General features: G+C 33.5%; 1 protein-coding gene across 2 annotated transcripts; it reads right to left on the bottom strand.

Annotated features, from left to right (window-relative positions):
• Positions 1–1,878: 1,878 nt before the first annotated feature.
• LOC148272017 (monocarboxylate transporter 9-like) lies at positions 1,879–16,312 on the bottom strand. Of its 2 annotated transcripts, none has more exons than XM_088240616.1 (9): positions 16,155–16,312; positions 14,475–14,601; positions 12,819–12,961; positions 10,992–11,271; positions 10,755–10,920; positions 9,457–9,604; positions 7,467–7,611; positions 2,995–3,183; positions 1,879–2,151 (listed from the first exon to the last, which is right to left on the bottom strand). In XM_088240616.1, the coding sequence occupies exons 1-9, from the start codon at positions 16,245–16,247 to the stop codon at positions 2,018–2,020; spliced, it is 1,425 nt and encodes a 474-aa protein (XP_088096742.1). In that variant the 5' UTR covers positions 16,248–16,312; the 3' UTR covers positions 1,879–2,017. The 2 variants fall into 2 exon arrangements, with proteins under 2 accessions (XP_088096742.1, XP_088096743.1); XM_088240617.1 differs by having other exon boundaries at positions 10,755–10,899; positions 16,155–16,292.
• Positions 16,313–17,428: the final 1,116 nt, after the last annotated feature.

The following is a 17,428-nucleotide window of genomic DNA, read 5'->3' as shown; positions in this document are numbered from 1 at the left end:
CGATGAACAAAAAAAATATTATCATTTCTTTCTGTCGAAAATCTCATCTAAACCTAAAGATAATACTTTTCCAAATATGTAAATAAACAAAACCTTCATTCATTTATTAGAGTTTTTAATATTGAGAGAGTCCTTGTATTCAAAATCTAAAAAAAATATTTTAATAAATAGATGTCAGTGTCTGTCTAGTAGTTTATAACATTAATTCATTCATACCTAATAAAAATCTAAAACTCGATATCCCTCTATCAACAAAAGTATCTTCTCACTTAAAACAATATTTATTGTTAATATTTTGTCAATGCGTCAAAATTTTTTTTATTGCGAAAAACAAATAATTTTATAAAACTTCCTGGAACGCATAATGTCACAAATTTCTAACTTTCAAAATAATACGTTTTCTAAATTTATTAACTAAGTATTTGAAATTTCCCAAAAAGCATAACTCTGTAAAATCTGGTATTTATTAGAAAACTTCCATAAGTACGAATAAATGTTTTTGACATGTATTTATTACAGAAGTTAGGTAAATCCTAAACAAACAGTTATACATCATACGATATTAAGTAAAACTTTTAATTTGTATTAAGAAAGTTCTTATTGACCGAAAAGTTCCAATAAAGACAATATTGTTCACCACAACATAAAATATAAATATCTATCAATCTTTTATACAGTTTTTATTAAAATCTTCCTGAAATATCATCATATAAAATTCTCATTCTATTGAATAAGAATTTTTTACTCCAGAGTCAAAATGCAATAAAATCAGAAAGTTTTTGTGAATTTTCCAATAAATTAAAATGCCGCTATTTAAGAGCTAAAAATAATTTTGTTTCTCCAATAAATACGTATTGATATTAAACACCAATGAATCATATTGGTTTCTTATATCAAATAAATACCACATCTTCTTCGCGTACAATTTTCATTCACGTACTTTGAAATTAAACTTCGCATCCAGGAAGAGAGTTTTACTTTCATTACTTTCATTACTCACATTTTACTTTCAAAATAATTACAAATTTTTGTATTCTAAATAGCTTCGTGATGAATTTTTAGATAAAAAATTAGTGTGTCGTCACACGTTTTGTAATGATGTGACGTATTTGTTAAAGAGTAAAAACATAAATCGAGTAATGGTAAAATACTGGTTATTAAATCCAGACTGATCCTTAAGCATCTTTCTTCAACTTATTTGACACATTTTTTGTTTCGATTTACAAATTGCACTTGAAAATCTGAGTGATAAATTTATATACCGGAGTATGTTATTACGATATCCTTGTGACATAAAACTTACTTTTAGTACAACATTATTGAAAATACCTTTAATGTACCTTTTATGAAATTTATTAATAAAAAAATAAATTTGAAAAATATATAGAACTTAATTAAAAAAAAATCCTTTTCATATTTCTTTGGAATTTTTACACCTATAATATTTTGATTTGACTTGACAATTGATGTGAAAGTATGTATGTACTATTATGTATAAAATAAATAATACTTCGACACTCCGGAACGTGCCTGTGGGCCAGTGGAGTGGCTTTATTCATAAGTAAAAAGGAAATGATATTGAATGTACCTATTGTATAAACATTTTTTGGTAAACTATGTTTTTGCATTAAATATTAGATTTAATAAATAAATGAAAAATTAACAAATAAATTCTGGTGTTCTAGATGTCTTTTAAGATCTAAATTTGTTGCAACAGAGGGAAAACATTTTGGAGATGGGAATATGGAAGTCTAGGCATTTACAGGGCTTATGAACTGTCGTTGGCTGTTTTGAGTGGCCACTTTATACACTGTGTACACTTTAAAGAGTTTTAAATAAAAACAGAAATAATATGGATATCCCAGATAAAAAAGAATATATATTTTGTTGAAAATTTTTCCGTTTTCATCAATACTTTACGTAAAATGAATTTGATACTCAAATCCCTCGACTCTGCTCTCAAAAATGGATTTTTTGACCATTTGCTTATTGAGCTGATAATATTAAAAGAACATAATTATTTCTTGATATTATGTTTATTTCTTTTAAAATACCAATACTCGTATGTCCAAGGAATTATACACAGGAGCGAAATGAGGTTAACGATGTAGAAGGCTATCGTGTAACTCCCCGTTACATCTCGGATGTAACCTGAAATAATACAAAATATTTTACAAGACATATTTTAAATAATGTATGCAAAAAAATAACATTTCGGAATAATAATTGCCATTACACCTACGTGGTATTAATTTAAATGAAATCAGTATAATAAATACATAACTATGCATTTTCTAAGGTTCTTTTAATTTCATCTAAATCAATTAATACAACTCGTGTATAACCCCTGACTGTTAAAAGCGACTTTTCAAATATAAATACCATCATCATCATCATCCCCTTTCCTCACCAAATGGTGTATAGGGCACTGCATCGGTACACTAATCGCAGCTTATCTTGATCATTTTTCGTTCCATGAAGATAAGATGACCAGTTTTACGCTTCGGGTACCAGTTCAGGGACTATAAAATATTCTGGTGTGAAAACTTAAATATTTAATAAAATAAATATTTAATGTCGAATATGTCGGAAATCGAACCCGAGACCTCTCGCTTGGTAGGCAAACGCGCTGACCATTACACCACGATGCCAAATGAATAAAATTACATAAAACACTGAGAATATATCAATAAACCCACAAAAACAAAATAGGAAAGGAAATGATAGATTAATCAAAATAAAATAATCGTTGATTACCAAATTTTTTTTTTTAAAATAGACATTTACCTTGCGCTGCCTGTTTTGCTCTACGTTTTGCGTCCTTATTATTTACGCAAATATAAAAAATATATTTTCAGTTTCTATTTGTCGCAGATTTTTTTTTTATAAATGGGAAAAAAATTGTGGTAAATAGGGGTCAAATTTTAATCCGTACGCTACTACGGGACTACAACCCTATCGAACTTGCTCTAGAACTAGTGTTTCCACACCTACCTACAACCGGGAATGCCAGGGTGTTCGTCAACCCGAAGAAGACGATGAAGAGTCCGTAGGCTGCAGCGAACTTGTCCGGCAGGTACTCCGCGTACACGAGGGGATACGTTATCTGAAGAGGACCGCGGAAGACGCCTATTACAAATGTTACTATCATGAAACTCCAGTACGTGTGACAGTGCAGAAGAACTAAAAACGGAAAACAATCAAACTGAGTTACACCTATAAAAAATAAAATTTAGAAAACACCTCAATTGCAAATGATTTTTTTTAATAAAAAGGGGAACATTCTTTAGTGAAAGCAAATTTGCAAGATTTGTAGCATGTCATTAGCTGTTTAAGTAATTTATTTACATTTTTGCTTATATTTGAACTATCGTTTATTCACCATGTTTTATTTATTTATTTATTCATATTTTTACTTACAAACTATAATTAATAATAAAAATAATGTGACCTTACTGGGGTTTCCCGTGCCGAGGACACTTAACAATTTAGTTTTTTGAAATTACATTTGAGAATAAACAAAGAAGACTAACTTAAACAACAAACATAATTAACAAATATTGAGACAGTTTTAAAAACAAGGTATTTATGTACATCTTTCTTTCTTTCTGTGCCATATCAGGTCTCCCCGACGTTGGCGATCACTCTAGAGTAGGCATTCCGGTCCTGCGCCAACTGGAACAGCGCCTCGACCCCGCGCACTCCCGTCCAGTCGCGGATGTTTCTCAGCCAGGACATCTGTCGCCTTCCAACCCCACGCTTTCCCTCGATCTTTCCCATCATAATAAGCTGTAGAAGCGTATATTTGCTTCCGCGCATGATATGGCCCAGATATGCGAGTTTTCTCTGTTTTATTGAGGACAGTAGTTCTTTTTCGGCACTGGCTCGTCTCAACACCTCCACGTTGGTCACTAAATCTGTCCACGGGATTTTCAGCATTCTCCGGTGAAGCAACATTTCAAAAGCCTCTAATCGATTCATGGAGTTCACCTTGAGAGTCCATGTTTTAACCCCGTAGAGCAGTATTGACCACACATAGCACTTGACCATCCTCTGTCTCAGTTTTAAATTAAGACTATCACTGCAGAAGAATGATTTCATGCCATTGAATGCTGATCGTGCTATTTTTATTCTGCATCTAATTTCCTTATCCGGATCCAGATCAGAAGTGATTTGACTGCCGAGGTATTTAAAGTTAGTCACTCTCTCTATTGTTTGACCATTTATTCGCAATACAGCATTATTGTGAGGGTTTCGGCTAAACACTATCATCTTTGTTTTGGCCACATTGATGTTCAAGCCCATTACTCTACCAGCTTCGTCAATTTTATTAAGAAGTTCCTGAAGGACACATGCGTTGTCAGCCAGGATAACGGTATCGTCAGCATATCGGATGTTATTGACAATTTCGCCGTTAATTCTTATTCCCTTTCTGACATCAGAGAGAGCATTCTTAAATATCTTGTTCGAGTATAAGTTAAAAAGTAAGGGCGATAATATGCAGCCTTGTCTCACTCCACGCTTAATTGCAATATCTCTCGTTACACTGTGACCTAATCTTATCACAGCTGTCTGCTGCCAGTAAAGGTTCTTTATGAAATTAACATCCTTGTCATCCAGCTGGCACTCCTGTAACAGTTTCAGTAATTCTGAATGCTTTACTCTGTCGAATGCCTTCTCGTAGTCAATAAAGCAAGCAAAAACGTCTTTTCGCTGATCTCGACATTTTTGTAGAAGGACATTCATTCCAAATAGTGCTTCACGTGTACCAAAAGCTTTCCTAAATCCAAACTGGGCATTGTCCAAATCCTGTTCACATTTGCCTCTTATTCGAGCATGAATAATTTTAAGGAGTATTTTGAGCATATGGCTCATAAGACTAATGAGTCGATAATCACTACATTTTTTGGGATGCTGTTTTTTAGGTAGTGTGATAAATATTGACTGGAGCCATTCTGATGGAATTCTTCCTGTGTCATAAATTTTATTATAAAGTTTAATGATTTGATCAATGTTTTCTTCATGGATAAGTTTTATCATTTCAATAGGGATTTCATCAGGTCCACTCGCTTTATTATTTTTTGATGTGGCTATGGCGTGGAGAAGTTCAGATTTTAGAATAGAAGGACCCTGATTTGGGATTGTCAAATCAAAATTTTCTCTATCGTCTGCAAATAAGTCTTTTATATATGATTCCCATGTATCTGTCAGTTCATCCTCATCTAGTATCAATTTATTATCGTCATTTACTAAGCTCATTGGTCTATGCTTTCCTTTTGTCACTCTGGATATCTCCTTCACTTTCTTATGCAAATTAAATGCATCATGCTTTGAACAAAGGATATCCAATTCATGACACTGTCTCCTCATCCATTCTTCTTTAGCCTTTTTTATTTCGGACTTGATTCTTCTGTGTATAATTTTATATTGGTCAGTATCATTTTTATTTTGTCTACGATGTTCCATGAGTTCAAGAATATGATCAGTCATCCAAGACTGTTTCTTTCCCTGTTTTCCTCTCTTAAGGTGTTCATTACCGACATCTTTTATTATAATTTTGAAGTTGTTCCAGCTCGTATCAACATCAATTTCACTATTACTTTCACTTGCATTGTCTGTCAATTGTGCCAATTTTTGGTTTAAATCGGATTCCACTTTTTGTTTGACAATATGATTCTGCAGTTTAGTTAAATCTATCTGATTGTTCGGATGCTTTGTTTTCACTTCTTTCAACTTCAGTTGGATATCCGCTACAAGTAGGCTATGGTCAGAACCAATGTCAGCTCCTGGATAAGTTGTAGCACGTTTAACACAGTTTTTAAATCTATTATTAATAAGTATATAGTCGATTTGGTTTCTTACTGGTGGAAGGTTATCTCTGATGTCCATTGGTGCTTTCCATGTATAGAGTCTGCGCTTGGGCAGTTTAAACCATGTATTTGTAATGATCATTTCAGTTTCCTGACAGAATTCATATAATCTATCTCCTCTTTGGTTGCCTGCGCCAAGTCCATAGTCACCTACTATATGCGATCTTCGACCTTCACCTACTTTGGCATTAAAATCACCAATAACAATTGTGATTTCGTCTCCTTTTACCGAGTTAAGGACACTTTGAATGGCCTCGTAAAACACTTCCACGTCATCATCGTACCTCCTTTCAGATGTTGGGGCATACACCTGTATGATATTCATGTTGAATGGTTGGCAGCTGATCTGCAGCAGCATAATTCTGTCGTTCACAGGAATGAAGTTCTTAACAAACTTGGTGTACTCTTTTGTAACAAATATTCCGACACCATTCCTATGGTGTTTGTCCTGCGGATCACTTCCAGAATAGTAAATTGTGCCTTTTTCATGATGTTGAATACCTGCGCCAGACCATCTCATCTCACTAATTCCCATAATGTGTATGCTACACCTAACAGTTTCCTGTATCAAGTTCTCTAATTTACCTGCAGCATACAGGCTCCTCGCATTCCATGTTCCTAGTCGCATTTTAGAGTTCACCATTTTGAGCCGGGAGATTCTTCGCACCCCTGGTCCATTTAAGGACCGCCCGGGACTCGGGGCCATGGCTTTTGGTTTTCTCTCCATAGTGATTTCCTGGGAATAAGTACCGGAGTGGTTTCCCGTTGCCTTCTCCGGGGAATTTTCTGTCAGGGTTACCTACCCTTAGCTGGATGCTCTCAGTTTTATGGCGCTAAGAACTCGCCATTACCCTCTCATTATCTGCTATGACCCATACCTATGTAAGCATAGAGGGATCACATTGCCCGGGGTTCGCGGCGGGGACGCTAATGAGTCGGGCGGTTGGTAGTGCTGCTGGTGTTATGCAGCGAGGTGTTACACGACATTTTATAGACATAAACTTCCCAGCAAAGCATATGACATCGTGATTCTACCAACCTTCGAACCCCTATGTACATCTATATTACTTATATTACAAAACATACAATGAAAATAACAAAAACCTAACATAAGCTATCCAGTTGTGGAGCAGTTGAATAAGTATTGGTACGGGCGAATGAGACAATCCATTTTACTTCTACCTAGCTCCACTATCCATTTTTTTATAGCCTTTTTAAACATTTTCTCATTACTAATTTTAAAAATAACTTTATTGCTACGCCTTTATAATATTTCAAATTATTTTGTTTACTAAAAAAATGCCAGTGAAATGTAATTTTATAGAATCCACCGAGTGTAGAATTCAATATTTGTCTATTTAAAAAAATAAAGTAATCATGTCATCTCATAAAGTCGATGCAAAAACAATTAATAATTGTAGGTACAATTTAGTATAATGGTTTTAAGGGTGTTATTTGAAGTGCGTGGCGTATCACAATGTTTGTGTTCTGTCACTGTCATTATAAAAGATTGACATCACAGATGCATAGGTAAACGTAAACTTCAGCCAATCCATAATGTATTATCGGTGAATTATTCCGAATCAACCAATTTACCCAGTTTGGCGGCCACAGAACTAACCACAGCCGCGAAGTAAATGTCTCTACTGGGAAACTGGTGGAACTTGCTGATGATGGCGAGGAGTGCTCTGGACAGGAGGTCTGCAGCGGCGATCAGAGTCAAGCAGCTGGCCACTTGGGACTGAAACATAGCAGAAACGAATATGAGAAAAACTAATTGAGATGTGCGGTGGTGATAAATGATTTTTGCTATTTTGCGCAATGGGTCTCGGATCCAATTCTCAACAGTCTATTTATATGATATGATTTCCACAAATATCAATATTTCAAAGTCATTTTTAATAAGTCCTCAGTGTTTAGGAAATAAGGATCAATTTGAATAAAAAAAATTGTGCCAAGATTACCAAGTTTTTGAGAATACCGCATAATCACATCAACGTAAGAACAAATTACTCAATATAGATGCATAGTTGAGTTTTTCTATGGACATTTCTTTCTGCAACTGTATTATAACCAAAATAATTCAAATACTCATTTAGTTAATTACCACTTTTATTTATAATTTTCACCAGTAACGTTTCTTAGCAACCGACATCGTTAGCCTGGTGGGACACTAAAAAAAATCTTATGTGTAAAACAAATGCAAGCAGGGGTTGGCAATAATGATATTAATCTATGGAAATAACTGACTTTAATTTGAACAAATTTAAGTTTAATGTAATAATAATAATTTAAGTATAAAGAATATTTTATAATTGGAAATATAATTATTATTACATTATAATTTAATTCGATTATATAAAACTTGCATATTCCCATAATTTTATAAAATCATGATTGACAACCCCTGTTTACTCTTGTATATTATACCTATGGATGTAAAATTACGTAATTTTACCAAAAGTCGCGGTAAAATACCGTAATTTACGGTAATTTTTGGTAAGAAACGAATTTGACGTACTTATTTTTATTTTTCAAAGATATTACAAATACGAGTAGCTTTGTTTTAGGACACTTTACATGACTGCAAAAACCAGGTTTAGATCCATCCGGTGGTTGTCGAGATTTATTAGAAGTATGGGACGTTCAAAGTCATTCAGTATTTACCTTTTTCACTTTTTTTATAAAAAATGTTATTCTGTTATGAAACTTAACAGGATCGGTGGACATAGGGTCCTTGGTAAAACCTTAAGTTTGTGACCTTGAACGACCACCGCTCATGCCACGATTTTGAAAAAATGGTGCTTAAAATCAGTTTTTTGCGTATAATTACGTCCTTGAAGGTTTTATAGAAAAAAAAAATACTAAAGTCTGAGAAAATAAAATTTACTTAAAAATCGTGATATTTTTTTTTCCCATGATCAATACTTTCCAAGATACATGTTTGAACATCAAATAAATTTTATCAAAATAGCGGAAAAGCGCTATTAGCACTAACTTTTAACTAATTATTTGATAGTTGACCTACCAAAAGTCATCATCATCATCATCATTCCATGTCCGCTACCTAGTTAGAGCATATGGTATTCACAAAGATCCTCCAGGCATCTCAGTCGGATGCCAGCTCCTGTGCATCCTCACAAGTCAGGTTCGCACCTCGTAGTTGTGACATGAACTACCAACTAAATTAGCAGTGGAGGTCTAAGACGCCGAGAACTTGATGCCTTGTTAAGCAGGCTAACCTGAAGTGGCATTATGTAATATTAAATTATTTTTATATTATATTGTACACTGTTTAAAGTATTTGTAATACCTACCGCCTATATATTTATAAATTTCAATTATTTTATTAGAATACGCGACTGCGAGAAAAAAACTCTTTTTAAAAACCTCCGGTGGTACTTTTTTTTTAGACGCACTCGAAGTATTAAAAAGGTTACGATGACATAGATTATACACATGAAAAGGGCATACCAGTTTGACAATGTCGGTCCCGACGAAACTCGATTATAAATAAAAGAGAAATTATTTTTATGTTTACATTATAATTAAAAGATATGTTATTACTGCATGCCTCATTACTCACCGTGGGAGTATTGATTGAATAAAGGTATAGTGGGTACAGGGTCAGGAAAGCAATATCGCTGAAAAAAGTCAGAGCTATTCCCACGGTGATGTTCAGGTACACTACGTCTCCCAAAAGGGTGATATCCATATACTCCAACAATACCTTCCTGAAAAAAAAAATTGATTCGCCCTTGGCCATAAATATATATGGCCTTACTTATGAACCTGGCATTAAGATACGCCTAGGTATAGGTGGTAAAATAAGGATGGAAATACCATCCGTATTCTATTAAGGATGGTATTCTTATTCGTATTCTACCACTTAACCTAGGTGTAACTTTATGCCAAGTTTATGAGTTACGCCCATTATAGTTATGCAACAAAACCCATGTTAAAATATTCCCACTCTTCTTTCTGTAACAATAGCCACATCATTCAGATGAATGATTGTTTTTGTTATATAATTTGTATAATTAATTCATACTATGCTAGATTATTTATAGACAAATATAATTTAAAACAAATTTTTCTTATAAAGAAGTGTGAAAAAAATGTTTTATTATTGTTGATTTTTAAACATTGAAATTTTCCCGTTTTCTTGACAGTTTTTGAATGAAAGATAGATAAAATAAGTATTTCAGATAATTTTACATAAAAAAGTTCTAAATGAACTGTTTTTATAATTTAGCTCTCAATCTGTCTTTACTGGAGAAACGTAGAACGGAAATGGATCTTTTTCAAAATACTTAATGCTATAAACGATGTTCCATCTATGTTTCAATTTATTTATTTTCATGTTCCTAACAAGAAGCCAAAATCTACTATTTATCTAATCTTTTGCAACTTTTGTTTTTATGCCCCAATGTCCAGAATGTACAGATAAGTCAATTGTCGCACAACTTGAAATTCTTCGGAATAGATCTTCCGGCTTTTCGTAGAACTCTTTGCAATTAACTCAGTATGAGATGAAGATGAATTAGCATGGGTTATCTCGAAGTCTTATTTTGATCGTGTTTTCAAATGTATTGCTTATAGTTGTATGTTATTATTGTTTAAATTATTGAATGTATTATGTTTCTTCATACAACTGTTAGAATTGGCTAAGGCCTTTTACATAATATAACAAATGAAACGTTAAAAAATAGCTTTAAGCAGGTCACATTTATTTATTTATTTATTTATTCACACTTATTATCAAAATACAATTCCATATTCACATAATGTTCAGACTTTCGAAAGTAACGACGATTGTGAATCATCAGTTGTATTATTGTGATTTCCTATAATTGATTAGTTACAGTATTTGATTTAACTTACCATCTGCCTCCTTTTTGAGCTTCTTCTACAGCATTTTTATTGCTGGACCGCCGTGAATTGCTCGGCGTGGCAACCTTAGAAGATCTTGACAATATTTGGTCTTTTACGGAATCTTCACTTTCAACTGGAATACTTTTCTGTAAATCTGATAACTCGACAGGTTCACCTGTAAATTTAAGGCTACCTGTGACGTGGGTAATAATTACAAAGTAAAGCATCAAACGGCTTTTTACTCACCTTGACAAACTTTGTAGTAATGAGGGTTCCGCTTGGCGTGCCACTCAACCGGGTGAAAACACAGGGCGGCAAATATGGTATTCGAAACTACAGCAGAGATAATGAGGATTGATCCTCTGTAGCCATAGTTCATCATGAGCTGTTCCAATAGTAACGGGAAGAGCATTGAATATATTCCAACTATCATTTGGGAGATGCTCAGCACCATGACACGTTTCTTCACAAAATATGAATTTAAACTGGTGAATGATACCGTTGTTAAAAATATAGTTCCCGTACCCTAGAATGAGGAGTTTAAAAAAATGTTGTTTTACTGTCGACTTTTATTGAATGTTGTACTTTCAAAAGATAAAAACAATTTTTATAAAAACGCTCAGAGTACATTATACAGATAAACGTCATTTTGCGCCGGTTCAATTTACGCCGATTTATAATTACGCCGGTTGGTGCCAGCGTGGGATTCCCCGGTTCGGCCGACACTTTTACGCGTTGTTTTATTATTTTACCGTGTACGCAAGCAGCCAACTGTGTGTGTGAATTTTTTTTGAGTAGGTTTTTGTTTTGTTTTTAAGAAAAATAAAAAGGTATGAATATATTTTTTATTTTATAATTATTAAAATCAAAAGAATATTCAAGTATCTGTAGTTAATGATATGATTATGCAAGAAAGGAAGCAACAATCAAAGCTGATGAAATAAGATGCTGAGTTGGTGAGTTAATATTATAATTTATTTTGTAAACGAATTTAAACTGTATTGCTTTTTAACTTTGTTTTGAATATATATATGAAGGATATGTATTCAATAAACAAGTTAGATTGTTTTAAGAATTTAACACGGAACCTAACCTTATATTATTTTCCATCAGTGTTAATTTTACGCCGATTTTTTTTACGCCCGTGTCATTTGGAAAGGAACCGGCGTAAAACGACTTTTACCTGTATATATGTAATTATTTGATAAAATGGGGGCTATTGAAATGTGGTGGAATTGCAAAATGCTTAATATATCTCGGATAGACCTGATAACGAACTAAGAAGCCTAAATTCGAGCTAGAACGAACAGATGATCTTAATACCATTATAGACCATAAAAGTTTCTAAAATTTCGTATCTGGGGCATATAATGCATGGAAAAAAGTACCAGTTGTTACATTTGAGATTGAGAGTACCCCAGGGGCACTTGAATAATGCAGGTGTTGGCAGGCAAACTAACTCATGGTTCAATAGATAATTTCAAAGGCCAATAAAACGTCAGCAGCTCAAATTTAATAAGCCCATATCAGTGCTGTATGATTTAGAACCAAATCTTATAATTTTATTATGAACAGAACATTATTATTCAGATAGCGACATTTCAATATATATTTAAATGTAAATAAAGAAGGGGGCGTCTCTGACATTAGTGGGTAAATTATAAGACAATCTAGCAGCTATTTAGTCTTTATTTATTAGTTGATTTGATTTATTTTGAATTAAGGAGTCAATAACTTGAAGAACTAAAGACATATGGATGATCAAACATACACACAACAGGGAATGTTATAAAGTGTATAAAACGATTATTTAAACTGTAAAAAAATAAAAATAAAAATAAAATGCTATTGGAACAATATTTTGAGATTGTCCAAATGTATAATGACCTGTCATAGGAGAAATTTAAATTAATGAAATGTGGAAGTTCAATCATAGGCAAAATAGTGTATGTTACAGTGTGTAAATTAGCCACTCAAACCAGCCAATGAGAGGTCTAGATTTCCATGTTTCCTTCACTAAAATGTAATCTCTCTCCCGTCTGTTGTAATGTGTAAATTGGATTATGTACTTACCGCGAGAAATCCAGAAGTAAATATCATCTGGTGGATGGACGAGATAAAGTAATTCAGTAACCAGCTGCAGGAGATCAATATCGCCCCAAACAAACCAACTTGGCGATGGCTGAATCTCTTCAGGGCCACGTTGGTAACAATACCTGTCAAACAACACATCAGTGGCTGTTTATTCGTGCTTGTCTGTATCCAGGAGGTTAAAGGATTTTTAAAAATATACGCCTACTCTAGCATTTTTTATAAAGTGTATACATAAATTAAATAAATAGTTACAAAAAGGAAAACGAGTCTAAAAAAGAATAAAAATGAAATTGAACAAAAAGCAATAACATTTCAATTAGTTATAAGAAAAAAATGTTAAGAAACTTAATAAAAATAAAAAAAATAAAACCGAACAAAACATAGTTAATAAGCTGAACATGTGATAGTGTTTTGTAAAAAATGTGCTCAAAAATGAAATAATGGAGTAATAATAATAAAACGATTAATTAATAAGTTGAGCAATACGATAAAAGAATTTAATTTAAATGTAAAAAAATAAATAAAAATAAAACATACATGTTTATACATGAATTACATTTGTATTTACAAATATTTTTTAGGTATCTACGCACGTAGGTCTATAAAAATTAAATATTTTAGTTTCAAGTATGAACATACAAAATCAAATCGTTGAATTTAATTTTGTTTGAAATAATGTAATACAGAATTATGTGTGAAATAGAACCTCAACCCTAGAAGAAAAGTTTTTGACTCGATGCCTACACACAGAAAACAAATCTGAATAGGGAAAATTAAGAGGAGATAAGTCCGCCTCGCGGTTGGCGTGTTCACCAACGATGCTCGAAGTAAAACTGCAACTGCCTTTGTGCGACAGCATTTGGTATTGCGATGTAGAACCCTATACAACATTGACTGCGGTAGAGATGGCGATGACGTTTATTTGATGTGGATCGTGAATACATTTCATGGATGATTTTTTATTATCTAAGTTTTGTGAATTTTTCTCAAAAAAGGATATGTATTTGAACATGAAAAAATTGAAAAAACTTCTTATTGTCTGTTCCTTATTCGTACCGGTAGCACTTGGACTAAAATAGGACTCCGATCGCAGCGCATTTCAATAGTATGATACTCGATGACAGGATAATAAGTCGATGACTCTACTTTCCAATCGATTTTTTTAGTATCCTTGATAGGAGAAATAACCAGTTATTGAATCAAAAATATTCGTCTTTATATCTGGTTCTATTTCACAGAGAAAATTGTGGCCTTAAGCTGTATCTAATTCGTTTTGTAAATAATTAATTTATATCGTATGAGAGGGAATGAGAGTAAAATATGGTTTTTATTGCGTTAGAATGACATGGATATATGAAGAACGAACGAACTTCCTAAACGAAATTGTGACAGAATAAACCTGCTTTATTCTATCGAGGTAGATAAACTTATGTATAATGGTAAACTGAGTCAAATATATATATTTATAAAAAATAAAGATGACAATATATGAGTACAGGGTTTAGGAAAAAAACGATAATACAAAACAGCGATCAAAACCATTAAAATCGCGTAGGAAACATAAATTTACCTTTAAATTAAAAAAATATTTATAATTTTCTACATCCACATACGGATTTGTTCAAATGAACTTACCTGATATTGACATTGATATAAACATGCACGCTTGTACCATGGTAATATCTGTTGTTCCAGCTCCAACTTCCACGTAGAAATCATTATACAACATCCCGTACGATGCCATTGGAGAAAAACTGCACGCCTGCAAAGGATACTCATTTACAAATATACACATAAACACGTGGGTTATCTATACTGTTGTATTCAGCATCACTGCCTTTAATTTTATAGGTTTACTCGATAAAATCATTAGAAATTAATTTTATTTTGCTATTTGCGTATCTGCATGACTGGTAATAACGAGTGGCGAAGTTGGTCGATTGCGAAAATAATCCGAAAAAGGTTTGGAACTCGAAAAAATCACACAGAAATAGATAGAAGGAAACTATTTTGAGTTTTCGACTGTTTTTGGAGGTTCTGGAGGAGGTGACGTTAAACGTGCCTAGCCGCCGAAGCCGTCATATTCCTTTATTCTTTATTCAATATCGTACAAATTATCTGCAGAACAGCATGACCCATCATACAATTTTAATCCTATTGACTTATTCAGAAACCCAAAAAATACTTTGAAAGAGGAAATCACAAATCCATACATACTTAATAATGAACGATTAAAACAACATAGCAAAATGCAAACTACGTAGTTTTAACTTCATATATTGAACGATTAACGTACTATTTAGTCAATACGAGTACACACTTCATCATACGAAATATAACAGGGGAAGGAATAACAGATTCAACATATTATACATTATAATAGATTTTTCAAATACAATTTTAGTGTTTACGAAAGCCCTAACAATCAATGATTTCACAACATTATTTTTGGTACATGTATTTGTACACAAATCTGGATTTCTCCCAAGGGGGAGTAGGTATATATTTTTATTTATATCCCTACAGAGAGGTTTCTCGTTTAGTAAGATATATACAAAAATCAAAAATGTTACCTGTGTGGATATTCGCTAATAAGCGGAATGGGGAATGTTGTATCTACTTAAAGTGGCCACTTAACCCAGCCAATGACAGGTCATAAGCCCTGTAAACGCTCGAATATCCATAATCCTGAATTTGAAAAAAATCTACCTCATCTCTGTAGGGATATAAATAAAAATAAATCAATGATTTCATTAATAACTTTCATTTGCAAAATACGCCATCTCATAAATGGCAGTTTATAAGTTGGCAATAAATTTAGTCACACGACTCCACGAGAAATGCATTTATTTTACTAAACAAGGCAAACATATTATGATTAATTGGCGGGCTTATTACAACTGGCAATTTCTTATAGTCTAACAAAATAAAATTTGTATGTTTACCTTGGCTATATGACCAGGGCCAAGATCATATAGCCAGAATCACAGACTCTAGATGGACCAAAAAAGTCCTGGAATGGCGACCCAGAACGGGTAGAAGAAGTGTCGGCAGGCCTCAGACAAGGTGGTCTGATGACATAAGACGAGTTGCAGGAAGTGGTTGGATGCGGTTGGCTCAGGATAGGGAAATATGGAGACTAAAGGGGGAGGCTTATGTTCAACATTGGACAAGAGACGGCTGATGATGGTAATGCTGATGATGTTTACCTTGTACATTAAAATGAATTAATTGAAAAATAAACCAAGGTAGCTTAATATATATGTTGTTTGCGTTTTAACGAGATCGTTAGGAGATTTTAATGTACCTACTTACAAAATTGGTAACTAGTGCCAGACACACGAGGTATCCCCACCCCCCTTCCGGGGGGTCCACCTGACGCTCCGGGTCGACCGGGGCGAGCGTCATGTCCTGTGTCCCGGCTGCGGCTCTTGGAGCTGACTAACTTTCATGTTACGGAGACGATAACTGACACTATCGTAAAAGAATTAGCGTTGTAATTGAAATTCATTATGAATTTACCACATCAATAGCAACTGCTAAATGAACTTGCTAATTATTATTTTTTTAAAAAGGGTTGCTAATATTTTGATAATTTATTTTTTGGAACTGAAGACTTTAGTTTAGCAACCATTGAAATTTTGAATACACAGATTTTAAAAATTTTCTATCAAGATTTTTTTTTTTAATGTAAATATTTTGCGTTGATATGATTTTATCATCATCATTTCATTTCCGCACCCAATGGTGCATATCTTGATCATTTTTGTTACATGAAGGTAAGACGATCAGTTTTACGCTTAAGACAGGGACTAAGGGACTATTTTAGTGTGAAAACTCCCTTCTAAATATTTTTTTCAAATCGACCATATCGGGGATCGAACCCGAGACCTCTTGGATGGTAGGCAAACGCGCTGACCATAACACCAGGAGGCCAACGACATAATAATTTTGAGAGCCATTTTTAACGAGTTGTAAATAACTCACTATTAGAATCAAGTTGGGGTAGAGTGGGATTCGAACCACAAACCTTTGAGCCGTGAGTCCGAGACACTAGCCAAGGCACTGCATTGGTACTCCAATTGTAACGTATCAGAGGCTATTTATTGTATTATACATGAAAATCAAATAAAAAATTAGTCGCCGTTCAGGGACCATGAAATATTTCAGTAAAAAACTGTTTTCAATAGATCTTCGTCGTCACTGTACACTCACGTTACGGTAGCACTTCAATGGCTGCGTTATTCTCTACATCATTTTTTTTACTTGGATGGCAGGATGATCAGTCTTAGGTTTCAGCTGCCATTTTGTTACGGAACTATGAAATATTTTAATGTAGAACCACCTTAAAAACCAATATTTCCTATTTACTTTAGCAGAAATTTAACCCGGGGCTGTAAAAATGGTAGGAAAACGCGTCAAACACACTAAACTAAGCCGTCACTAAACCGTCTAGTAGAAAAGTCTTTACCAGGATTCTGGTTCTATTTCATGCACAGAACTGTATTCTTTGTCCGCCTGAATACCGACAAAACAAAATTATCAACAATATTTTGGGTTTGTCCAAATTTTTGTAGACAAGGACTTGA

Source organism: Micrasema longulum, unplaced genomic scaffold (genome assembly GCF_059751315.1).
Source record: "Micrasema longulum isolate JH-2025_06_02 unplaced genomic scaffold, ASM5975131v1 h1tg002528l, whole genome shotgun sequence".
NCBI classification, from domain to species: Eukaryota; Metazoa; Arthropoda; class Insecta; order Trichoptera; family Brachycentridae; genus Micrasema; species Micrasema longulum.
Note: the sequence above shows the minus strand (reverse complement) of the source record. Positions and strands in the feature narration are given on the sequence as shown.